General features: G+C 39.0%; 1 protein-coding gene and 1 long non-coding RNA gene across 2 annotated transcripts in view; both read right to left on the minus strand.

The window, feature by feature from the left end:
* Positions 1-27,941, minus strand: part of LOC127044264 (uncharacterized) — a 794,940-nt gene that overhangs the window by 633,203 nt on the left and 133,796 nt on the right. The gene's annotated exons all lie outside the window — the stretch shown is intronic.
* The window catches only part of CDH7 (cadherin 7), a 93,484-nt gene that overhangs the window by 51,792 nt on the left and 13,751 nt on the right, over positions 1-27,941 (minus strand). The window contains exon 2 of the mRNA XM_050938815.1: positions 840-1,134. Within this exon, the coding sequence (XP_050794772.1) occupies positions 840-1,134 (295 nt within the window). The remainder of the gene's footprint in view (positions 1-839; positions 1,135-27,941) is intronic.

The following is a 27,941-nucleotide window of genomic DNA, read 5'->3' on the forward strand; positions in this document are numbered from 1 at the left end:
AAAGGTTTGAATTACAACATATTTAGGTTTTTTTTCTATTCCAGTTTATGCATAGACAAGCCCTTAGCTCGGAACAAAACTATTTGTAAGTGAGCCAGTTTCTGGACTGGATTCTCAGCTGGTGTAAATCAGCATAGCTCCATTGAAGCCAATAGAACATTGCCAATTTACACCTGTTAAGGAGAAGGTCCTTTAAAATGACTAAATAATGGCTCTGAATGTAGATAGGGTTTAGATGTGCCTCATTCATTTTGCTATATTCCAGTAGAATACTTGAACTACTTACAAGGCTTCACTCTCTAATTCCAATAAACTTCAAAACTCTTTTAAGTTGGGCCAAGTTCTGCTCTTGGGTCCATGCACGTGTTTCCACAGAGCATAATTGGGCTATTACAAATGAGGTACAGTTCTAACACACCAATATAAGCAATACATACTAAACACTTTATGTACTAAATGGCTTTTAAAGGAATTTGTTCATAACGGAGTTGATGTATACAAAAGGCGATATTATCACTTCTCTGTGCCAGAGCATAGGTGTGAAACTTTCTGTTCTTAATGAGAATTATAAAACAAAGGTTCTGGGCACTGAAATGAGAAGTACACCATAAAACACCTATCTAAATCCCTGTATAGCTAATTTAAGTTTTTCTACATTTTTGAAAGAATAAATATTTTGTAAAGCCTTATTTTCCCATCAAGCCTGCAAACATCCAACTGTTGCAGGTGGCTCATAGATAATTAAATAGTTTGGTGTAATACTGTAAAAAATAATGACATTTTAAAAAAGATAATACGAACAGATTTCCCAAGACATGAACAATGTATTCTCTACTTACCCACGGGCGACATCTCAGGAACCCCAGCAGTGTAAGGGCCATCCAGAAATTTTGGTTCATTGTCATTGATGTCTTGAATCTTAATGACGAACTCCGACTCTGGTTCCACAGGTTTATTAGTCAGCCTATCTAGTGCTTGTGCTCGGAGCGTGTAGTAGGCCTGCTCTTCCCGATCCAGCCTCTTTGTAGCATGAATATCCCCAGTGTTCTCATCAATAATGAAAATGGAACTTGCCCCTTCGCCTGACAAGATGTATTTGATGGAGCCATCTCCTTTATCAACATCAGAGTGAAGCTGGTGAAAAATTGATGAGAGATGAGATTAACTTACAAAAGAGTCAGTGATATGGAGGTATGTAAAACTAATTCTTATGTCATGCAGCAGTACATGAAATTCTATTGTTCTTGGAAAGATAAGCTGAATGTTTATTGTGTGCAGCATGTGAAAGACTATTAAAATCTGTCAGCTTGCTCTTGTGAGCAAGAAAATGTCTTTCCTTTCTGTATGCAATCTCACTTTCAAAAGCATTTTATGTCATTTCAAAACAACAGTAGCCTCCTGCTGTATTTCAGTTCTAGAATGCTGTCTGTTCTTAAATAGGTGTAACCATGTAGTAGCTATCAATGGCTGTCCTACAGGATGTTTGTGATTTTGGAGCAAAGTTACTATCAACTAAATCTCAATAATTGTTTCTTCGCTTTTGGGTACCCTAGATCAGCTGCAAGATAGTTTTCCCAGTGCTCATTGTACAAAATAGTCTGGAAGAATCAGACTAGATTAGAGAATCAAGGAGCCTTGCTCTGCTACTAACATATTGTATATCCTTGAACCAGTCACTTCATTACGTGCCTCAGTTTCCTCATATGTAAAATGTGGATAACCCTTACCAGCCTGCAAAGAGTTGCACTAGTGCTAAAAATTATTATTTCACTGAGATCAAGATGAAGTTCACAAAATTTCATCCAAAACATGATCAAAATGCAATTTTGTAATACAAATGGCAGAAGAATAGATCAGAAAAACCTGGAAAATAGTCACACCTTTCTATGCTCCAGGAATGATATCAGTTTATTCATTATACATCATCTAAAGCGTGTCCTAAAATACAACCAATCTGCACCTACATAGGTAGTAATAGCACCGTATGCCACAGCTGCATTTCATGGCTGGAACCAGCCCTGCTTCACACAGGTATGTGGCTAGAACTTGAAAAGAACCAAGAGATGGCCTAACACCTTTATATAATGTCTACCACTTCACAGCATGAATGTCAGAGTGCAGTTATTATGGGACAAAATAAAGGTAACAGAACCCACACATGCACACCCCCAATTCCCCCCTCCTTCCCCCACACAATAAAGCCCCAAACAAACAAAAAAAACTTTTTTTTGGGAACAAGTGAAAACACTAGTCATGTGCACTTTAGTACCTGCTGTTTTGTTAAAAGATTATGTTACTTGAGGACAATGACAAAGATGTTCAAACTGTTTGCTTCTCTTATCCTCTTTGGAACATCTTTTACCCCATATCAAAAGATGTTTGTACTTTACCTGTTTGTACTTTACCGTCATGGTTGAGCCTGTTTGTACTTTACCGTCATGGTTATCATTCTTTCCATCACTAATATATATTTTTTTCTCAGCTGGGAGTATCACTAGGATTGTAATCGCTGCCAGAATTCATTGGCAGAAAATTGCTGTCTGTGTCAGAACTTAATACAATTGCAAAAGGCCTGTGTCATTTCAGCAGTGAAATATCAGAGACCAATTTTGAATTTTTCAAATGGATAAAGAGCTACATATTACTTATACATTACCTAGCTTATATCCTCTGGATAGCTATTATTTATGCAGTTGCAGTATGCTCCTTCTACCAATCTTAATAGATGGACTGCAGTCTGAGCTTTTAGTGGATAACTGATACTCTGTGGACTGAAAGAATGACCAGCAATATTCTTTGATACCACAAAATTCAGGCTGGGGGTGAGCTACACTCACTGCACATTTTATTTTATTAAAATTACAGAATATTTGTTCTACTAAATCTTTTAAAAAGAGTGCCCCAGGCTCAACTAGCTGCAGAAGCACTCCCTACTTACTTAATCCTAGGGAAAACCCTATATCACCACAGAAAGCACTGTGGTGCTCTCATTCTTTAAGAACACCCTAAAAAGTTTGTTTAAACACTTTTTTGAATATTTTAGTACCAGCATGAGAATAATGAAAGTTCTGTGCAAGGAACAATGTAAAAAATTCAACTGCACTGAAAGGATCCAGATAGCTGGAGAATGTACACATCAACCTTGCTTTAGGTCTCTTTAGTGTAAGTCTACTGTGAAGATGGAGGAAGTAACTCACCTTGTAGACTGAGCACAGGACTTAGACCCAGGAGTTCTGGGCTCTACTTCCATCTCTGCCACTGACTATTAATGTGTCTGTGTACAAGTCACATTCTCAGTTATTCAGTTTCCCCAACTGAAAGTGGAATATTTACCCAGGTCAGAGTCTAAAGCTTTGTAAAGATTAATAAATGTCTGCAAAGTACTTTGAGACCCTGGGAAGGGCTAAATATTGATATTTGGCCTTGTAACTGACCTGGGTTGATCCTGGGGGATTAATATTCAGAATGATATGGTGCCACTTCTGCAGCACTCTTTGCCAGCTGTTTTGCAGGAAAACCCTACTCTGGAACTCTGTGTGGAAGAGTTCCAGAGAGTTTCTGCAAATCAGATTGTGTGTAAGGTAGAGTAATATTGCTCTGTGGCACCGCCCTCAACATGCTCTCCGCTGCACTTGTGATTTCTCACATAGAAATCCAAGAGGGACTTAGCATAGAAGTCTAAAAGGGGGCCCAGCCTGTAGTAGGGCAAATACGTTATGATTTCAGGGGAGAGGTTATCCAGTAAAGTAACATAAATGACTCATGTCTCTGCAGAGGGGGTGGTCCCAAGGATCCAAAGAGTTTGGAAGTTTTGCCCACTCTGGAGTTCCCCTAACTCATTGCCTTTCAGGCACAATTTGTAGGAAATCAGAGAGATCTCCTACCCCTACCAGCCACAGATTTCTTTACAAGAGGCCATAATTAGGGGGGAATGGTCTTCATTACTTTCTCTGAACCCAAACTTTTTTTTCAAGGATCTCAGATCACTTCATTTCATGAAAGGACTGTATGTTCCCCCCAATTCCTAGTGCCTCCATGCAAGTCCACCTTTAGTCAATTCCCCATATAAGCTACCCCACACATACACACATGTGGGGATCTAGGTCACCTTATCTCTATCTTCCAAGATCTGTTGAATGGGCTCAGATGCCTCTCAGCTGAGCCCCAAGCACATCTACTACTAGGCTTTGTAGGTTCTGTGGTTTAATCTTCCCTGGCATGCATTGTGCACAAGAGCTCACGAGAAATAAAAGTGAAGGCACCAGCTCTAAAAGAGAAAACACCGAATGCATCCTTAATAGTGGGAGGATGTTGCCATAATCAGGAAGATTTAGGGAGAACTAACAACTCTAGAAAGGCAGGGCCATGTTAGCCTGTTGGGAGTGAGGAGATCTCCAGAGGTTTGGTAGTTATCTGAACTACATATACACATTTTTTGAGGTGTATGTATCACCAATGACAATTATTTTCACTGTGTGCTTGACACTGCAAGTTGCTGAGAGCCCTTAACTCCCAATGAAATCAACAGGAATAAATGTCAGTTAGCGTTTCACAGGATCGATCCCTAAAAAACCATCACTTTAAAATATTCTTGTGCATATGTGTGTGAGATATACAGTGATCTCTTTAGATTTTGACCAGAAAAGACACTACTTCTCTAATAAAAAAATAAACCAAATTCTGCCCTCAGTACACCCATGGGACCTGCTGAAGCTGAAGGGCTAAACCTTAGGATACAGTCTGACCTGCTATGTTTGTATTTATTTAATTAGGACAACAATTACTCTGCCATTGAGGGTCTAACAAATGACTAGTCCATTTCTTTCAGATTCACTGACACTAAATGCTCTATGCTTTCAGACATCTTGTGGGTTGTGATTCACAGGGCCAATGATAACATCATTTTCCATTACTTAGCATTATTGTGTGCTATTGTAGTATCTCCTATAGAGCTAAAAATCTATTTCCATCAATAACTATAGATACCTGTGCACTAGAGTCAATTTATCTGACCAGCAAGACTCCTCTCCCTGACTTCTGGAGGCATGGACTGCTATTTCCCTGGTTTCAGACTCCCTCAAAATAGGTGGAATGCTAATATTCCTGTCTTCCTCTTCCTAACATTAAATACATTTTAAATCTATATCTGAAGCTGTTCCTCATGGTGACAGGATTGTTAATGGCTCCTGTTTCATTGCAAGGTCCAGAGATGCAAAGCCTGGGGCAGGGTAGAAAAGACAAAGACAGAAAGAATATGAGGAGCTGCAGGCTTTCCACCACCAACAGGATCACAAAGGCTGTGGTGAGAAAGAGGGAGAGAAAAAGAGTATGAGACACTGCAGTATTCACAGATTCAAAAATATTGGGCTTTTGAATCAAATATAGATACTTATTCTCAGCATAACTGAGAAAGTCTCTTGAAGAGGAGTCACCACACTTCACCCCTTTTCTATCCCACTATGAAACGTATGAGAAAGGAATGCGGGACAGAGGAGAACTGATTCCTCATTCATAGTTCTCTGTACTGTGGCGATGACACAAATGTACCTGCTCTCTTGTCTTAACACTAAAACCGAGCAGGGATGATGGGGAGATAGGAGGATGAGGGTTGGGGGAAGTAATAAAGAAAGACAAAATGGCAGAACTCTCTGTTTTGGCTCTACAATTGTAGACTCTTCAGGTCTTGTGTCCAGGCAACAGTTTGGATGAGCTACGTCCTTGGCAGCACCTGTCATAAACAGATGGTTAAGGGTTAATGTCTCTTTTACCTGTAAAGGGTTAACTAGCTCGGTAAACCTGGAACACCTGACCAGAGGACCAATCAGGAGACAAGATACTTTCAAATCTTGGTGGAGGGAAGCCTTTGTCTGTGCTTTTGGGTTTTTTTTTTGTTCTTTCTGGGTTCTGAGAGGGACCAGACGTATACAGACTCTCCAATTTTCTGAAACAGCCTCTTCTGTTCAATTTAGTAAGTACCAGTTAGAAAGGCGGTTTAGTCTTTTGATTGTTTTCTTTATTTGCAAATGTGTATTTTGCTGGAAGGATTGTATCTCTGTTTGCTGCAACTTGTATTTGTGCTGGGGGGAGGATTCTCTCTAGTGTCTATAAACTGAAAGACCCTGTAACATTTTCCATCTTGATTTTACAGAGACAATTTTTACTTTTTTTCTTTCTTTTATTAAAAGCTTTTCTTTTTAAGAACCTGATTGATTTCTTTTTTATTTCTAAGACACAAGGGGAAGGGGTCTGCACTCACCAGGGAATTGGTGGGAGAAAGGAGAGAAGGGGGGAGGAAAAGCCTGATTTCTCTCTGTGTTAGGATCACTGTCTCTCTCTCAGGGAGAGTCTAGGAGGGGGAGAGAAGGGGGGGAAGGTGAATTTCCTCTCTGTTTTAAGATTCAAGGAGGTGAATCACAGAGATCTCCCAGTGTTACCCAGGGAGGGGAGAATCGGGGAGGAAGAAAGGAGGGGGGAATGGTTTATTTCCCTTTGTTGTGAGACCCAAGGAGTTTTGGGTCTTGGGGTCCCCCGGGAAGGGTTTGGGGGCCAGAAAGTGTCCCAAAACACTATATTTTGGGGTGGTGGCAGCTCTATCATTTCTAAGCTAGTAATTAAGCTTAGAGGGGTTCATGCAGCTACCCCATCTTTTGGATGCTAAGTTTCAGAGTGGGGAATCGTACCTTGACAGCACCCTTCTCCCCATTCTCTCCCCTCCCCACTCCCCGGCCCCCATCTCAGCAAAAAGACTGGAGATGGATTGTGAAGTGAAGGGGACACACTCACAACTACGTGATGCCATCCCATTGGCAAGACTGACAAGTGGGCTGGGAGGGAATGCGCAGCCACATGCCCAGATGAAACTAAAGGCACTTTTCAAATATTAAATTGTACGAAGATGGAATGAAAGTAGGGGGAATGTCAAACAAAATTATCTTATCAAAGACTATATTTGCCTCCTTTCTTTCCCATCTTATTCATTTCAATGGTCACGAACAACAATGCTGTTATTAAATACTTAATATTATTAGATTTACTATTTTCTTTGATTGTAACTATGCAATTTTGCCATATATTTTTATATTGTTGTTTGTATTGGCATTTTCAATTGTGATTGTTAATTTAAAATTAGTTACATATTTCCATAAAATATATACCTGTACAATATTTGTTATATGGGAGGGCATTTGGGGATCAAGACTCAGTGAACTGGAATCATTTCAACCTGAGTTAAAGTTTCAATCTGGAATGAAATTAGTCTATGTAGGGGTGTTGTCAAAGTTAAATTTAATTTGGAGACTTGTCATATTCCTGTTAAAATCAGGGTGCACTCTCTCCCTGGCTTACACCCACTTACTGACCTTACTGTTCTCAAAATGGGTTCTTGACTACTGAGCACTTCTGAAAATCTAACCGTATAGCATGAATTGCCATTTTGCCTCATCACAAAATCATGTGAAATAGAAATAGAAAATTGTAATACACATAACTGACATCAGCAAAGGCTTGTAATTCGCATCATTCACCTCACACCCAGGAGCTAGCCATAGTACTTCTGAGCTGATAATGATTTTCTTTTAGAAACTTGCTTCCAAAGAACACTGAGGAACAACTCCTGGAGGGCAAATGTTTCCTTTTGTTTTGTTTTGTTTTGTTACTTTATGTTACATTGCTGTACAATGCTAGGATCAAAGGGGAAAAACACTATTCTATGTTCTGCTTTTTAGTATAAGAATCAATATAGGAAGGGATAAAGTAAAGAGAAAAGCACCAAATATAAATGTATGTCCAAAAATAACTATAATCTTAATCAGGGAATGTTAATGGGAGGGGGGACTATTTCTAATAATATGCTTTCTAAAGGCTTGACTTTTGTCATGGTGTCCAAGCCTTCAGTATCAGCAATGCCATCAAATGCTTGAATGGAACCAATGTAAATAGTTACGCCACAATGGCACTATTCACCCTTCTGACATACTAGCCACATGTGTTTGGCTCTCTTGCTTTGGGATCTTGAGCAGAAATTACCACAGTGCAGTAGAGGAAGTAGCACCACAGTAACACAGGAAGAAACATCAAGGACTGCTCAGAATCTGGTCCAAACCAGAGCACAGCATTTGCTGGGCACTGGCCTGAAGATACAATGAGGAGCAGATGCCGACGGGAGTGTAGATTGCAGAAGAGACTAGTATTGGCTTTGCAATGCAGAGACATGGTCAGAGGTCCAGAGATAATGGAGAGTACAGATCCATATGGGTCAGGAAGAGGAGCAGTGAGATGTGAAGAAAAAAGACATCAGGGAGAACAGAACAGAGTAGACATGACACCATAGACCAGGGGTTCCCAACCTTGCTTTGCAGTTTGTGCAGGATAAGCCCCTAGCAGACCACGAGATGCTTTGTTTACCTGAGCGTCCGCAGGTACGGCCGCTCGCAGCGCCCAGTGGCCATGGTTCGCCATTGTCCCACATATATTCTCCCCAGATATGGCCATAGACCATATATGGGGAGAATGAAAGAAAAGCAGATGTCAGACATGGAAAGGGTGGGCACACCAGACATGGAGGTCAGAGTGATAACAGAGGAGGAGGGAAGGCACTGGGGTAGAAGAATATGGAGGGAAAAGATAACAGGAGAGATAGAAAGTGAAAGGAATGGAAGGCAAAAACAAGGAGCTATAGAGATGGTAAAAAAGAAAGAAAGCACAAAATAAAATAGTGAATGGGGCTGATTTTGCAGTCTAGGGGTGGAGAAAGAATCTCTGGGATAGAATGATAGCAGCTCACCAGCATTTTTAATATTCCAATTTGGGCACTGGATATCCTATGAATGTTTACAGCATTTTTTGCTGCTGGACAAGCATCATGTAACTGTAAATGTTTGCTGTAACTACCCTGTGTTTACAGAGAAACTATGTTCTCCAGGGAAAATTTGTATTAACAGTTAAATTATATATTAGGAGGCACAGTGAAGGCTGTAGTCAATTTAAAAAGATTCAGAATCAGCAAAATCAGGTGCTAGGAGCAGAAAAAAAGAGAAAAATGCAAGTGACCACACATGCACAGAGCAATGAAAAAAATTAGAGTATTTTTCAAAATTTAGAGTCACAGTCTCAGATCCTCCGCTGTTCCAGAGCTCTGAACAGCGTAATTGAGTGATAAAATGGAAGGAAATACAGCTTTAAGCAACTTTTGTACTTCACTAAGCTCTCTGGTTGCCATGGGTCATTGCAGTCTCTAGAGTAATTTAGAGCAGCCCAGAGCTGCTCTAAATTATGCGTGTTTTGAGAGCCCTTTTTAAGGGCCTCTGTGCTGGCTGATGATTGCCTCACCATCTCCTGCCCCTGTCGCCCTTCTGATACAAGTGGCAGTTCGAGAGATCGCATAGGGCTGGCTATGTCAACTCTAGCCAATCATCTTCTCTACTGTGATGCTGTATGATTGAAATATGACCATTTGAATCATTAATATTGCCTGTTAGACAACTGCGACAAATCTTGTACAACGTATGTCATGGAATGTGCCAATGGAAAAGCTGATTTGCTAAGTATGATTATCCTGTTTACATGCATGTATCATTTTTGTGTCTGAAGTTATGAATATTGGCTATATATATCTATATATCAAATGTATTTGCTCCTGAGATAATACCTCCAAGGTAATTTATATCCAATCTGGCCAGCACATTGTGAATGAACTATTCAAGTTGATGACCCGTTAAATAACACTTAAATCTCACAATGGGCCACAGAAAAAGCTTCTTCCCACCTGGTGGTCCTTCCTGTGGATGCTTTAGTCAAAATATGGGTAATGGCTGCTTCTATGAGTCATCAGAACATGCAAAGTTATGTGACTTGCTCATGTGATCCTGAACTCCAACTTGTGCCTGTAATTTTCCATAAATTAAGCACTCCCTCCACATGGGAGAAAGCATAAAAGAAGGACCCGTAAAGCATCTCCACTTTGCCTCTTTCCAGGGCTGGCTCTAGCTTTTTTGCTACCCCAAGTGGCGAAGCGAGGGGAAAAGAAAGAAATAAAGTCGATCAGCAGCACTTCAGCGGGAGCTCAATCATGCCGTTACCTCTCTTCCTCTTCGGCGGCTCTTTGGCAGCAGCTCTAAGAGGAAGAGAGGGACTGAGGGACTCACTGGCTAACTGCCGCCGAAGACCCAGATGTGCTGCACCTTTTCATTGGCCGCCCCAAGTACCTGCTTCCTTTGCTGGTTCCTGGAGCCAGCCCTACCTCTTTCTGGCTCTGATCTCTGGACTATGGATTTACACTAAAAGGACCATATTTACTATGGTCAGAGGATCTTCCAATCTTCTGTAAGTTATCACAGACTTTATAAGTGAGCAGTCTGTAACATCACTGCTACAAACCTGATCCAATAACTTTGCAATGATTGTATGTATAAGACTTCCTTAACCATTTTAAATCTCTCCTCTTTCTTTTTTATAAATAAACCTTTAGATATTAGATAATAAAGGATTGGCAACAGTGTAGATTATTGGATAAAATCTGAGTTAAATATTGACCTGGCTATGGCTGATCTCTTGGAATTAGAGGACCCTATATGTGACTAAATTGGTTTTCAGTAACCATTCATCATAAGAGTCCAGTGTCTGGGTGGTAAAGCAAGGGCTGGAATGCCTAAGGAGACTGCATTTTAGACTTATTGTTAACCAGTATGGTGAGACAGAAGTTTACTTTTGTTACTGTCTTGGTATATCTTATGATAGAATAACCACCAGTTCGGGAGTGATACTGCCCTATTTCTCAGCAGTGTATCCTGAATCTGCTATTCTCAGCTGTGACCCACTGTGACACATATGCCAGATTACTCTTCACTGATCCTGTTACGGAAGCTTTCTGGCCCTTTTTGGTGCTAGAGCAACACAAAGGGACCAGAGCTGAGAGTAGGCACTGGGTCACTGAGATCAAAAATTAAGAACTGTATTTATTTCCTCACAGGAAATATAGTTGTTATCTCTTGAGGCCAAGTTTTGAATTGACAAGAGTACTCAACTGTCCTCTCACTCCTACAGGTCAAGGATTGAGACATTTGATGGGACAGTTTGGTGATGCATGCACTGCAAAAGCCACATGCAGTATCAGTTCTGTGAATAAGGAGGACATCACACTGCCAACCCTCCAACTTCCACAAGCATTATAAATTTCCTTTAAAAAGACTCATTTTTTATTTTAACCTTTATATCTGTAAAGTAGCAAAAGAGCTTTTATGACGTACAGAGACTGTCTACTCTTCCAGACTGGTACTATATGGTGCTAATATCACACAGTCTAGCCCATATCAGATTTTTAAACACCCTGGGAGCCAACTGAACATTCATTGAACCAACACTCAAATAAAAAAATGTTGAAGCAAACACATCTGTATTGCTTGATAAATTATTATTCAATCATAATCCACGCCAATATTCTTAAACCTACTCCTCAAAAAATTTCAGTTATAATCTATGTAAGCCCTCAAGGTTCCTGAATGAAACACCAAGTTCAGATGACAGGGTCCACCTAGGAATATGAGGTACTGTCATCTAAGGACTGGAGGTTGAATAATTAATAAGAAAATACAGAAAACTGGATGTGATAAGAGCAGCTAAGTCACACACATGTTCTATAACATGTACATAACTTTTTTTCCTCTCAAGCAATGTCACTCAACTAAATATATACATAACATATAATGTCATACGGAGATATAAATCTCCTTCTTGAGTTCTTCTCAATTCTCTACATGTGCAGATGCTGCAATCCTAAACCTCTGCCTTCCTCTGCCCCAGTTTTAATAAAGGCACTGGATGCCCTGTGGCTGCAAGGAAATGTGCAGCAAGCCCGTTAAGATTAGCACAGTTAGAGAAAGAGCACAGAGGCAGCTGCTGTTGAGGATGGCTGAGTGGCATATGCAGTTCATGAGTATTCTTGAGGAGTTTTAATGGGCCATCATCATGGTATGTCACTCCTCAAAATGGTCATTTGTTATTCATGCTCTTGAATGACAGTTTGGCAGCTCTGAGTGGTAAAAACAATTTGTATAATGTACATCTTTACATACTAATTGCAAAATATTTAATTTGAAAAAGCAACAATTCTGTACTGTAGCACCACCATCAGCCCACAGGCAACATCACACTTATATAAAGGGAAATGGGCAAGTAAGGAGGGATAACTGTGTGGTTACATAGATAGAACCCAATTTTGCCCTCACTTATACACATGAAACTCCACTGAATTCAATCAGGCTCTAACAGAACAGTGAAAATAATGTACATTGAACAATGCACTGGATGAAACATGCATTGAGTGGACTGCGTTAACTGTGAATATTCCTTCAAGTACTCAGTATTACTATTTCAATATTCAAACTGTGTAATTCGCCAGATAAGTTATATGGTATTGTTTCTTCTTTGTGACCTAAACAATATAAATTACTTCTGTTCTACCCAAAACAGATTTCATTTTGTGATCAAACAAATCTCAGTGGTCCAACTTTGCCCATACAAGTGCTTACGAAAACAAATAGTGTGAGAATATGCTTGAAGCACAATTCGACTTAAAAGTTGCTGAATAATTATTTGCCTTAGCTGGAGAAGGCAAATTTGGACCTTTTAATTTACTTTCGATGTCAAGACAGAGTCACACCTCTCTTCCAAAATGCTACAGGTTTTATCACATGTTCCATGTCTATTCACAATGCACCAGGCTTCCTGATATTATTTACTATGCCAGTGTATTTACTAGTCCAGTGACTTGATTTATCTTGTTGCCAGGAAGCACTGAAGCTGTGAAACAAAAGCCAACTACTCTCTGCTTCAGTTTTCTAAACAAATTGTGTAAGGATCTACGCTCCTCATATTTTACATGTATAACTCCTATAAAAGTGAATAGGCATTAAGAATGTAGTGTAATAAATGAATTCCATAGACCCCAACCCTGCAAGGTGTTCCATGTAGAAGGACCGCTATGTTTGCACAGAGCTCCACTGACTTCAATGGGTCAGCTCACATGTAGCAGTTAGAGGTATCAAATGCATTTGATAGGGTTAAACTATCTGTCCCAATTATCTCCCCCAAACATGTAAAACAAATCCCATTTCCCACCTCTACTCCCACAGTTGGAAACCATCCAGAAGCACTAGCTACCATAATGTAAATAGAGACTAAATTTGCAAGAGCAAATTCTTTTCCAGAAACTGCATGGTTTTATTGCATTATGTAAGTCATCTATTTTTTATGGAGTCTGCAGAATATTAGAGAAAAAGTGTCTTTTTTTCTTTCTTCTATTAATTATTTAATGTTTAGTACTCAGATTCGTTTTTGACATTACAAGATTCTGTTCTGTGCTCTGGAGTGTGTGTGTGTGTGGGGGTGGGAATCTACATAGTACATGCAAGTGCAATTCTGCAAAATTAATACTTTCCCCTCCCCCTCACCCCCCACCCACTGCTTTTGGGAATACATACAAGGAAATTTTTTTTAAAAAAGCAGACCTACTTATAGGAAAACTAGTTCTGCCACAATATTTATTCTGCTAGTTAGGCGTTATATTGAAACTTGAATAAAATATCCAGGAGTCTGGGGTACATAAAAAAGTATATTTTTTCCATCAACATTTTTGGAGCATTTAGACTAAAAAAAAAAGAAAAGAAACAAAGAAACAAAGACCTCAGAAGTAGATACAGTAGTAGCATCACTCACAATATACAGCATTTTTATGTAAGTAATTAAAGAGTGGGTAGATAAGCATACACTGTACCTGTTTGTCCATGTCCATAATATCTAATTTAGAAATGAAAAATCATTTGGCATAAAACATAAAGTCTTATATATGGACAAATATGTACATATATCAAATCTCCATGTGTTTACAGAGTATAAACCGTATTATATAAACTCTGTGTGGTCTTTTTTGTCAAATTACTGATCTACAGTTTAGAGAGATTATTCTTTTTCCGTTTGAACTATCTAAAATAGCTTGCAGCACTATTTGGTTGATAATGATTTTCTCATAGGAACCTGCTTTCGAAGAACATTAATCCATTAATACAGAGAAATAAATTCCTGGAGGGTACATGGGGTTTTTTTGTTTTGTTTTGTTTTGTTTCAATGTTTCATCCACTTACTGACACTTCCTTTGCCTTTGAAATTTTAATGTTACTGAAAATTCTCTTGTAATATTACAGTGCACGTCAGTGGGTCTGAGAAGTGCTGAAACCCTAATAGGATGGGTGAAAATGGTAAAGTGTGTAAATGTAAAGCAGTCAAAGTAATTACTGTGACTAATTGTCTCTGTAGAAGTCTATAAAGTGCTGGATTGCAGCACTATGCGTGATCTGATCATTTTAATGATGAAAGATTTATAATGCAGAACAGATACAATAAGCTGGGTCCAAGCTGGGTCTAACCTTTAATTCCCTGAAAACAGTTAACGACTAGTTAAATAAAATCTATGAAACTATTAAAATAAAATAACATTATCATCACTTGTCTCCCTCCTCTTACTTTCAACCCTACTCATAACATACATGTATCAAGACATCTTGCTCAGCTCTAGCTGTTTTGCTTAAAAATCAAGTTACTATAATTAAATATAGCACCGTATAACTGTATGAGTGATCTGAGCTGAACAATGAACAAGTCTCTGCCCTGACAAGCCTACAGTTCGTTACAATCAGTGCAGTGCTAGATAGTATAAGAAAGTTATATGGTTATACTTAGAATGTTCCACAGACTAGGTTTAGGAGAGTTGTTCATTCCTTCTTTCATTTAAAGAATGATCTTTAACCAGGAATTACTAAAGACATTTGCTCAGTTTTATTCCTATGAGTATTCCCACTAAATTAAATGGGACTATTCACAGATTTAAAATTAAGCATGAGATTAAATGCTTTCCTGGATCAGGGCCTTAATGTGCATACAATAGGTGGCTATTCCATGCTTATGGCACATCACTGAAAAACAGCAAGGAGTTTAGAGTGGGCAGAGAAATTTAAAAAAAAAAGAGAGTAGCAGCGAAGCATAGGTAAAGGGTTTTAGCATGGGTAAATTATTTAACAAAAAAAGGGAACCAATGGAAATCTATACCATGCCATAGACACCCCATTCCTAATATATCAGAGGGTATCATATGAAACCAGTACATAGCTCAGTTTCTTATGTTAGTGAACCTCACAATTTAATTATGCTCCCTTAGATGCTGGTTTGTGTTTTAGTGCCAGTGCTGCGTAAAGTCCATTAAAAAAAAAACAACGACAAAATCCACTGTCGTTGTTTAGCCCATCATTTCAAATCATTGATCACTGTTGCTGTCATAAACAGATAGTTAAGGGTTAATGTCTCTTTTACCTGTAAAGGGTTAACAAGCTCAGTGAACCTGGCTGACACCTGACCAAAGGACCAATCGGGGGACAAGATACTTTCAAATCTTGTTGGATGGAAGTCTTTGTTTGTGCTTTTTGGGTTGTTCATTGTTCTCTCTTGGAGTTAAGAGGAGCCAGACATGCAACCAAATTTCTCCAATCTTTCTGAAACAGTCTCTCATGTTCAAAAATAGTAAGTATTAGATAGAAGACGGATTAGTCTTTATGTTTATTTTCTTTATTTGCAAATGTGGATTTTGCTGGAAGGATATTTTACCTCTGTTTGCTGTAACTTGTATCTTAAGCTAGGGGGGAGGGATTCCCTCTAGTCTATATAAGCTGAAGACCCTGTAAACATTTTCCATCTTGATTTTACAGAGATAATTTTTACTTTTTTCTTTCTTTAATTAAAAGCTTTCTTTTTTAAGAATCTGATTGATTTTTTCCTTGTGTAAGACAAGGGGATTGAGTCTGAACTCACAAGGGAGTGGTGGGGGGAGAGAAGGGGGGGAGGAAAGGTTAATTCCTCTCTGTTTTAGGATCCAAGGAGTTTGGATCAGTGATCTCTCAGGGAAAGTCTGGGAGGGGAAAGGAGGGGGAATGGTTTATTTCTCTCTGTTTTAAGACCAAAGGGATTTCGGTCTTGGGTTCCCCAGGAAAGGTTTTGGGGGGACAGAAAGTGTACCAAAACAGTATATTTTTGGTTGGTGGCAGCGTTATCAGATCTAAGCTAGGAATTAAGCTTAGAAGGGTACATGCAGGTCCCCACTTTTTGGATGCTAAAGTTCAAAGTGGGAATAATACCTTGACAGTTGCTCATTTAATTTAATATCATTGCTTTCAGTTAATCTATATATAATTAGGGTGGGCATTGGTTCTTCACTGCTGCTGGCTTGGTTGATATTCAATCGTAACACTTTTTTAGTGTTCTCCACCAGCCACCACTAGTGTTTGTTTAAAGTTGCAGTTTCTGTAGGGCAGACCACCAGATGGAAGGATAGATGAGATATCCCTTCATGCATTCAGAAGTTATGGGCAAGATAGTACCATTTCACTTCATCTTTTCTCATCTTACTCAATTTTTATTTATACTGATTTCCCATGTTCTCTTCTTTCCCAAGATTTTTTTTGTCAACTAGTACATTGCTGAAACTTTAACCTCACTAACAAGAATGAAGTAATTTAATCCAATATTACACCTTACTAAATCTGTGTCAATAATGCTCTGATTCAGGAAATCAGACATATTTGTGAAGGTTCAACACATGCTTAAAACTCCCATTGAAGTCAATGGATCTTAAAGGGATGTTTAAAGCTAAGCACATGTGTAAGTGATTTCCTTATCTGGGGCCTTAATGTGCATGCAGAGCAAGGATATGTTAATAAACAGAAATGTGGTTACCAGAGGGAAGCACTGCACAGACTAATTGCAAGAAGCAACATTAAAAATTGACGGGATTCTATTATATAAATTCATAGTGTAACTGTTCAATATTCAGAACAAGCTGAAGTATGGTATGCACCGTAAATGTGGATGTTTCAGAGTCTGTCTTAAATTGTTCAGATCATTTAAAGTGATCCCCAGTGAACAAGTGCTTTAAACGGTTTGGTGTCTTCTCAATTTTTTTCTTAACATTAACATTTGCAGGTCTACTGGGACTTCCAGATATAACTAGATTGGTCTCTGGATAGTGATTTGCATTTTGATAGGCACTTCTACTATAGGTGACAGAGATGAGTGGAAGAGGGCAATACAAAGATAAACCACCTACATGTGGTATGGATGGCCAATATCAGACTAACTGCTTATAGTACCTACTGACTTCAGTGGGAGCTGGATTGGGTTTATAGTGAATGGTGTAATGCTGGTCTGGTAGTTGAAGGGGACAGCATTTATTTTTTCCCCTTCCTATCTATTCCTTTGAGTATGCAGAGTGTTAAATAAGTATCATCTCATCTCACTCCTGTGCTGTCAGTACATCTAGTTAGCATTGAATATGATCAGCTGAGGACATTAAATGACTAAAATCAAAGCTCGCTCTCTGTATAGATAAGCTTTTCTGACCTTGATCATTAATACCAGAAAAATGACATTATTTTTATCTATTTTTCATATCTGTGCCATTGTCTCCATGTTTCTTGTAAATTAGCCTCCACTGTTAATTGCTGGTGATATAATGGATTTATGTTCAATTTACAACCAAATAGTAAGAAATTAGTGAAATGGCATGTGCTGTTTTACCATGGATATGTGGGGTTGCTGAATCTACATTAAAATTCAAATTGTGCTGTCTCTGTGTTACTCCTGAAAGCTGTCTGGTTTCTGCCAGAAATGTTCAAAGTTTCAGTTCAGAAGCTCATTTCTGATGGTTCCACTATTCCACGTCACTGGGATCTTCTGATTTACATAAATATTTATCTGATTATATAACACAAATATTTCATTTTACCATAACGAAAGATTTTCCATAGTATAAGCAAGTTGAATGTACAAAGACTCCCAAACTAAAATTGAGGAAATTAGAGCACTTTTATCTAATCATCAGTTTCATGCTGTTTTTCCCTCTGAATGAACTCTGGTAGGATAAGAATAGAAATGATAGTGCACTCCCACTATACCAAGAGGATGCTCCATGTATTTTAAGGATTGTGATCATCATAAAGGTAGAGGAATTATTTGCATTATTGTTATTTCACTAACTGCAAACTAAATCAGTTTAAGTTTCCTCTCATCTACATCAACTCTATCAAAAATTTACTGTTACTTGCATGCCTGTGATACTTCTTGATTGTGTATATCACCAACCATTTCCTAAAGGAAACTTTTATTACAGTGTCTGAACACTTCATTTTTAATCCTGAATCCCCAATGTGTTGTTTTTGAAGATTAGAGTTTAAATCAGGGTAATACTTGCCCCCAGCGTTCAAGACTGATCTTTGCTAAGTTTCACTTGACACAGCATGTAAACTTCTCCACCAGATTGTTTGAGCACTCTCAAAGCTTAATTGATCCAATTTGCATGTCTCATCTTGGCAGAATTGTGTATCATTTCTATCCTCTTGGACTAAGTGATCGCAATCTAATTACTTTATATACAAAGCATATGGAATGTTTCCAACTCCTTTGCTATCCCCTTCCGTGCACCCATGTTAAAGCTTTCTAATTCTCCAAGCAATCTGATCTTCCAGTATTTTTACAGGATTATTGTCTCATTGATTGGCCTTCTGTCACCAATTATAACACCCTAAAGCCAATGTACTTTTTTTTTTTTTACACAAAGCATTTTCACTTTGTATAACACCTTCTTGTGGGCTTTTTTATAACAGGTATTTTATTTAGCACTCTGTGCATGTTAATTAACACTATTTAAGGGGGCAGTACCTTCAAGGCTAGATCTTCTAGTGTAAATCAGCATTGCTCCATTGACTTCATTGGAAATACGTACATTTATACCAACTGAAAATCTGTCCCTATATTTTTAGGGAGGAAAATAATCTATCATTTCTCCATTGCTCCGTATATTTGAAGGTAGTTTGAAGGGCTGCACCAATTTTTAACCCAATTTATAACTTTCAAAGGAAAAAAAGTTACTTTCAAACATTGATATATATCTTTCAAATGTTAATTATGCTTTTGTACATTCATTATTTTTTTTCACTTACCTAAGAGTAGTTGGTGTCAATATTTTTCCCTATCTAAATTAAGCATGTTACAGTAACCATCCTTAAATAACAAGGTGGTCTCTTCAGAAATTGCATTACCTATGAATTAATGAGATCTAGCTGTCTAAAATAAAACAAATACATAAATTTAAAATAAAAACATTAAAATTTCTGAAGTACACTGGTCAAATTAATGAAGACCAAGGATGAATAAACTTCAGACATAATTAAAACCAAGCACTAGAGTGAAACAGAAAATTCTATTTGGTCAATTCAACTATCAGCTCAAGGCTTGATCTTAATTCCCCCAATGCCCCCAACTACCATTACCAAAGTTGTATTTTAAAACACGAGTATCATGCCCCTTTTACTTGGTGTCCTCTGTGCTCAGTTTTCCTACCTCGTGTCCCTTCCCCTAGGATCCATAGGCAGCTAATGCCCAGTATTCCTGCACTAGTAGAATGCTGGGTGGTGGTGGTTGTTGTTCTTTCCTATGTTCTGCCTTGCTGTTTTATCTTGTTTTTCATGCACCTCTCTAATCATATTTGTTAAGAGGAGAAGACAGAGAGCTTTTTTTCTTCCATTAAAAAATATGTTAATAGACTTAAAGTATGTAGTTTACAGCTCATGAATAGTCTTCAGGTTTAGAGTTGATGGCCACCTACGGTGTCATCTAAGAGGGGGCTGGGAATCACTGGGTCTGTTGTGCTGCTGCAGATGACTCAGCAAACACAGGGAGGACAAAATAACTCCCGTGGAGAACATGTAGATGAATTATAAAGTGTATAGATCCAGGTGAGCATCCCTCCCTATCCACACACTAAGACTGCTGTGAGAGGAATCCAAGCCTCTGGTGTTCTTGATCCCTGAATTGCTTCATGCTCCTGGAACTTAAAGGGAATCCAGCCACTGCCCCAACCAGAGGGTTCCTAGGTGCACACTCAGGGTGCAGGCCTTCTATCTGGCATCTGCCTCTGAGTGTTGGAACCTGCTGTCCCGCCACCTAGCCCCTCTGGGTGCAGTGCTAAACTGTCAGAAAATACTTCTTAAACACAGCCCTCGGTCAAAACTCCACCCCAAAGGTGTGAATCTTTTGGTTTTCGGTTTAAAGGTATGCCTACACTGCAGTATCCCTCACTTTCTAGCTCACCTTTCCCTTTTGAGGCCTGGGGGGAACCACTGGCACCCAGGCAGGCAAGATGTCCCCTCCTCATGAAGCTATATCTAGTCTTCCTCCCTCCTGGAGCCCCTTCCCCACTTCTGTGACCTTGTTCTATACTGCACCACACTTAAGGTGGTCCACTTATGCATTTCCAGAATTCAGGACATTCTGGGAATGGTGTGACCTTGATCTCATGGTGCATATGAAATCATGCCACATGAAGGATGCCATTTTGAAGAGTGTGCCGCTCTGCCCTGCTGGCGTGATTTTGCATGCATGGAGCATGTGAGGTCAGGCTGACAGGGGCAGAGCGGTGCGCTCTTCAAAGTGGCATCCTCCACCCGATGCTGGACAAACCCCTATTTGGTTTTGTGTCAGTACCGAACCGAAGGACAAACCATTCAAAAAGAGGATTGTCTGCTTTAAAACCGGACAAATGGCCTGCCTACCCACATTTTCTCTTTCTGTCTTCTCCTCCTGTTCTTGTGTGATGAGCTGCTTAAACCTAACTGGCTTCCTTTGTTCTGTCTTTGAGGTAACTTTCCACTGCTCCTGCCTCCCCCTTCTCTTCAAAGGAGTTAAACTAAGACTAGTTTTTTAAGGATGCAGCTCATCCGTTGTTCAACTGTTTGTGTCTAAATAGGATTGTTGAATTCGAAGCACTATCCCATTGTATCTCTGGTGCTACAGAACTTGTCAGCAGTGATGGACATATAGGCATTCATGACATGGCAGTTTTTCATTATGCAACTTGATATTATGAATCTGAATTAAAAAATCATACAGATATAGCCCCAGTTCATCACACTAAGCTGGATGGATAAGTGGATAAGGATGCAAGAAGAGGCTATCCATATGCCATTTTTTTTTGTCTTGGGCAACAAAGCTTTGAGTCTATGCAAATGGAAAAATATTGGTTTGAACAGAGGGCAAATATGAATGTATGAAATGTCCAAAACAAAAACACCATGAATTAAATACTGTACTGGTCAAAGAACTGATTTAATCAGCCCTACCAATTAAAACAAAAGGAATAATAAAAATATTCAGAGGAAAACAGATTTGCTCTTAACATGCATTGTACTCTGAAAATAGAATATTAGGGTTGGGAATAAAGGGACCTCAGGAAGGCATCTAGCCCAATCCGCTGTTCAAAGCAGGACCAATCCCCAACTAAATTCCCAAATGGCCCCCTCAACGACTGAACTCACAACCCGGGGTTTAGCAGGCCAATGCTCAAACCACTGAGCTATCCAAAATGACATTGTGAAAATCTGTATTTATTGCTTCCCAATTTATTGCATATCTAATGGGCTCAGTGGACAAGTGAAAAGCAAACTGTCTATCTTGCAACCTTAATCAAGTCTTTTAAAGCTGTGGTCTACTAGTCTGCTGCATCATCACTAGAAATAAAAATCCTGAGTTATACCAGGAAAAACTGTCTGATTTTCAAATTCTGCTCTCATCAAATGTATAGTCACATTGCCTGCAACTGGATTACACAGGATTAACTCATTGGAACTTCATAAAGAATTCTGTAGATGATACACACACACACACACACGTACAAATAGAAAACAGCTCACTCTCTCTCTCTCAGCACTATTGGCTCAGCAGGGCTAACAGAAATAAAAAGCAGAACAATTATTTTTGTCACCAAAGAAAGCAGATATGATTCTTACAGGGAGCTGATCTGTTGTGTAAGCAAGCACCTCATTTTACACAGTCACTTTTCAGAGTAAAATCACACTTTAAACAAAAGTAATATATGGAAATATACAAGAAGCTTTTGAAACATTCTAAAAGGACATCCAGCTAAAGGTATGAACTTTCTCTCCTTAACTATCAATATCAAAGAGCTCTCTGAGCTGAATTATATGTGCTAGTTCATTATTATTAGAAATAGTAGTAATATATCTTATTTGTATTATGGTAGTGCCTAGGAGCCCCAGACATGGACCAGGACCCCACTGTGCTAGGTGCTGTACAAAAATGGAACAAAAAGATGATCTCTGCCCCCAAGGAGTTTACAATTTTAGAATTGTACCATTTCTTTGTTCACCAGTTCAATAAACTTTACAACAGATTTTAAGGACACAAAATATGGACAAACAAATTTCTCTTTCCAAGATTCTGTAAAACTTTGTAAGTCAAAATAATATATCCTGGCATTTATGAATGTTAGCCTCTTAAAATCTCTGCTAAAATATCATTTTATCCTCTGTCACATATAAAGAATCTCTTACTCTTTTGGACTGGAAAAACCTATCCAATCTTATGTGATATAAACAACTACAATACCTCCATTGTCACCAACTAAGCTAGCAGCATATCTTGGTTTTGTCAGTGGATTAGGAGAGTGTTGAACACATTATCCATCATTAATTGTACTCACACTTTCAACAGAACAATCTAATCATTGGAAAAACAGTCTGGTTTCAACCCATTACTCTGTACAGCCACTCTCCTTGAATTCACTGAACACATCTTTTCTGTTATGGATAAAGGGCTGTTCACAGGTGCTATAATGTTGGACTCAATGAAAACTTTTAATACTGTTAATCACTCCATTCTTTATTACAACTTTATTCTTCTGATCTTAATGTTCAAGCCATAATTTGTTTCACATGATATCTTGCTAATCATTCTGTAAAGTAATTTTCCAGGGAAGTGAATCTGAACTACAACTGTTAATTCTTAATACTGTGGTGCAAGGCAGTGTTCCTGTTTCCTCTTTATGGCTTAGGAATTTCTTCAATATTTGCATGAAAAGTATGAGAATGTAACCCACTGGTGAGTGTGTATGAAAGGTCCCCCTCTGTGTGTATGAAAGGTCCACAGAGAATATAAATTTGTCACAGTCCCAACCCAACAGCATTGGCTCTTCAGCTCAAACTATCAAGACTCTTGCTTTTTAACTCTGGAGGTTCCTGGTTCAAACCATGATGCATCAGCCAAGAAGGCAGCTTTCCTACGAGGTCAATGGGATCTGATTTAATTAGTTTATTTCCCTCTTTCCTTTTATTTTGTAGTTAGTAAAATTAGAAAAGGTTCTGAATTAACAGACTTGGAGACTGAAGTTTTGACTCGGACAGTTACAGCAGAGGCTGTGATAGCGTATGCTTTCTTACACTGGTATATAATAATACTGCCAATTATTATTAATTTATTTTTGTTTAATAATAATTAGAAACTAATGAAGATTGTGTGCAAATAACTATTTTAATAAAAATGGGAATGAACTTTTTGGAAAATTTGAGCATGCAATAAATAAATCATCTGATCTAGACTATACGCATTACGTGAGCATTGAGAAGAATAATAAATAGAATTAGCTGAAATTTGTCAAGTTTTGGGAATATAAAAAAGATTTATATTATTTTTAATTACCTATATTGATCCACAGACAGCAGAGAACTCATTGATATTAGAACAGGGGTAGGCAACCTATGGCACGCGTGCCAAAGGCGGCACGTGAGTTGATTTTCAGTGGCACTTACACTGCCTGCGTCCTGGTCACCAGTCCGGGACACAGGCACTGCATTTTAATTTAATTTTAAATGAAGCTTCTTAAATATTTGGAAACCTTATTTACTTTACATACAACAATAGTTTAGTTATATATTATAGTCTTATAGAAAGAGACCTTCCAAAAACGTTTAAATGTATTACTGGCATGCGAAATCTTAAATTAGAATGAATAAATAAAGACTCGGCACACCGCTTCTGAAAGGTTGCTGACCCGTGTATTAGAAGAAATTTAAATGTATCTATTTTCAAAGAAAAGCATAGAAAAGAATAGAGATCCTGATAGTGACCAGTAAGTCAAAATTTTATACTTTGTACAATAAAGGAACAAATTTTAAAATGGAAAACCCCTAAACTTCTAGATGATGGAATCAAAACTCCAACAACATGGCTTTCTATTGCTTTTTTTGCCTTTAGACAAAATTATTAAATTAGTTGATTGTGGGTAAGTAGTAGATGTAATTTTTGATTTCACATAGTATCTCAGAAAAAAAACTAACCAAGAAGTACCATTATCAGTGGACCTGGAGTTAGAGGGCCCAAGTGCTCTGGAGGGGACACCACTGGAACATGGAACACAGAGAGATAGGCTGAAAGCAACTCATTGGCATGGACAGAGAAGTCCACAGGGTTTAATAAAGTTCCAGTGTTCAACTTAACCTGCATTTAGCGTCAGTCTTTGTGAAAGAAACATGATGGCAGCATCTGAGCTGTGAGTTCTCTGAAGTACAGCAGCTGGTAACATGAGCCATGGTACTTGGTTTGAAGCCCTCTGGATTTTGCAGACAAAAATCTAGCCTAGCAATGGACCCCAGTGGAAGGAGGAATGTTAGATGTACATAGACCTGGCCATGCAGGAGGATAAACACTTGCTGCAATCAGCTTGCATACAAATTTACTCACATAGACTAAAAGCCAATCGCATGATATTCTTATCGATAAACTAGGCAAATACAATTTAGATGGGGCTACTATAAGGTGGGTGCATAACTGGCTGGATAACCGTACTCAGAGAGTAGTTGTTAATGGTTCCCAATCCTGCTGGAACAAGTGGGGGTCTGCAGGGGTCTGTTTTGGGACCGGCTCTGTTCAATATCTTCATCAATGACTTAGATGTTGGCATAGAAAGTATGCTTATTAAGTTTGCAGATGATACCAAACTGGAAGGGATTGCAACTGCTTTGGAGGACAGGGTCATAATTCAAAATGATCTGGACAAATTGGAGGAATGGTCTGAGGTAAACCGGATGAACTTTAATAAAGACAAATTCAAAGTGCTCCACTTAGGAAGGAACAATCAGTTTCACACATACAGAATGGGAAGAGACTGTCTAGGAAGGAGTACGGGAGAAAGGGATCTAGGGGTTATAGTGGACCACAAGCTAAATATGAGTCAACAGTGTGATGCTGTTGCAAAAAAAGCAAACGTGATTCTGGGATGCATTAACAGGTGTATTGTGAGAAAGACACGAGAAGTCATTCTTCCGCTCTACTCTGCGCTGGTTAGGCCTCAACTGGAGTATTGTGTCCAGTTCTGGGCACCACATTTCAAGAAAGATGTGGAGAAATTGGAGAGGGTCCAGAGAAGAGCAACAAGAATGATTAAAGATCTTCAGAACATGGCCTACGAAGGAAGGCTGAAAGAATTGGGTTTGTTTAGTTTGGAAAAGAGAAGACTGAGAGGGGACATTATAGCAGTTTTCAGGTGTCTATAAGGGTGTCATCAGGAGGAGGGAGAAAACTTGTTCACCTTAGCCTCTAATGATAGAACAAGAAGCAATGGGCTTAAACTGCAGCAAGGGAGGTTTAGGCTGGACATTAGGAAAAAGTTCCTAAGTATCCGGGTGGTTAAACACTGGAATAAATTGCCTAGGGAGGTTGTGGAATCTCCATCTCTGGAGATATTTAAGAGTAGGTTAGATAAATGTCTGTCAGGGATGGTCTAGAGAGTATTTGGTCTTGCCTTGAGAGCAGGGGACTGAACTCGATGACCTCTTGAGGTCCCTTCCAGTCCTAGAGTCTATGAATCTATGAAGGACCTTAAGCAAAATGTAATGCTTAATGCCAAAGTATCAATTTGGGGAAACGTATCTGTTGAGGTACTGAAAGGAATCAGTGTAAGATCTCAGTTAACATTTTCAAGAGCACCTAAGTGAATTAAAAGCCTAAGTCCCATATTCAAGATATTTAGCAACAAATATTTAGGAGCCTAAGTCCCATTGAAACTCAATGAGATTTAAACTCCTAAGGGTAGTCTATACTACCCACCGTATCGGCGAGTAGTGTTGATGTGTCAGGGACTGATTTATCACATCTCATCTAGACACGATAAATCGATCCACAAATCGACGCCCGTACTCCACCTCAGCAGGTAAGCGGAGTCGACGGGGGAGCTGCAGTGGTCAACTCGCCACCGTCAGGACAGCCAGGTAAGTCGAACTAAGATACTTCGACTTCAGCTACGTGAATAGCATAGCTGAAGTTGCGTATCTTAGTTCGAATCCCTCCACTAGTGTAGCCCAGCCCTCAGTAACTTAAAGACTTCTGAAAATGTTACCTGTGGTTTTATTAAACATCTACATAATCTAGAACAGGATGAAAGCAGCATATTTGTAAAAGTTACCAATAATAAATTAATGGGAGTTGAAAAACTAGTAAGACCAAAGAAATAATAAAAAGGGAACTAGAGAATTTCTAAAACATTAAAATGAAATTCATCTTAGAAAAATATAAAGTAATACTGAATGAAAACCCCATTCCACTAAACAGCACTATCTGGCTGGTCATAAGGGCTTTGGATTTCTAGGCTGGGATGTCATTGGTTTGCTGTGTCATTGATGTAGCAACAACTGGAATTGGGCTAATAATCAAGTGGACTCAGAGTGTTACCTCCAGCTCCCTGAGGATGTGTATACAGTTGGTGTCAACCTGCCTCTGACAACTTTCTGAGAAAGTTCTGCCTCTGAAAAATTTCAGTGCATAATATACACAGTGCTCTAAGCAGAAACAAACAAAAACAACCTCCCTCCTCCTCCCCCGCCCAACTATGATCATAAATACCTCCAGGTACAGGAAAATAAGGGAGATAAGTATACGGGGGAAAGGACTTGAAAGGAATAGATAATAGTCTATAAAACAATCAGTTTATCCATTAACAGACCCCAAAACCCAGCTGTCTGCTCCATTCGGTCCTTTAGGCTTCTGCATGTGATCCTAAAGGTGCAGCTAGTAGATTAATGCTAAAATAAGATTTTTAAGAGCTCCCTTTTCTTTTGGCCATTGCTGGCTACAGATGGTCTGCAAAGTGCAGCCAATGGATCAAGAGCAACTTTAAACCATTTTCAGGAATACAAGCCAAATGAAAATGACATGTTGAAGTGGTTCTTGAAGACACATAAGCCCACAGTGATCCTGTGCTTAAAATCCAGGGGTTTTAAATCCAATACAAATAAAAATCCAACACCACACCTATCCTCTCTCCAAGGGTTCACTGACTAAACCATGATCGACGGAGCATCCCCTGGAGTATTCACACCAGTCAGAGGGTGATGTACATGGGCTCTAAGGGATCCCAGCTAGCTAGTCAGTCCACAGCAGGCAGTGTGAACTGTGGAGCCCCTTGTAGTCTTTGTTATTATTTTCCCCTCCAAGAAAGTAACTCTGTTGTCCTCCTTTCCTTATTTGCTCTGCCATACTCAGCATGGCATTGGCTGCAGAAGAGAGAACAGAACAACCAGTTGCAAGAGCTACTGTTTCCATTGCCAGGGAAAATTTTATAGTGGTGCAATGGACTTCACTCTCTCAAGAGCACTGACCATATAATGACTCTGACATAAGTATGTTGCACTCTCAGGGGGTGACTCAGAAAGAGGATGTTGCATTCAGTAGGGCGGGAAATCCTGAAAGGCAGCTATGCTTAATAACCTCCACCCAGGGGTGGTAGTGGACATGAGTTTGCAATATAGTATGGTATAAAAAGGGGCATGCAACTTTTGAGTTGTAAAATCTGCATAGTATAATGGAGCAGGAGGTAACAGTTTCCTTCTGAGGCTCTTAATTAGCTGAAGCTATAATATACTGTTCACTTCTGGGCTTTTCATTACCAGGAAGAGACTGAAAAATTGGATGAGTGAAAAAAAGAGCAATAAAAATGATCAGAAGGCTAGAGCAGTGGCTCTCAACCTTTCCAGATTACAGTATCCCTTTCAGGAGTCTGG

Source organism: Gopherus flavomarginatus, chromosome 2, assembly GCF_025201925.1.
Source record: "Gopherus flavomarginatus isolate rGopFla2 chromosome 2, rGopFla2.mat.asm, whole genome shotgun sequence".
NCBI classification, from domain to species: Eukaryota; Metazoa; Chordata; order Testudines; family Testudinidae; genus Gopherus; species Gopherus flavomarginatus.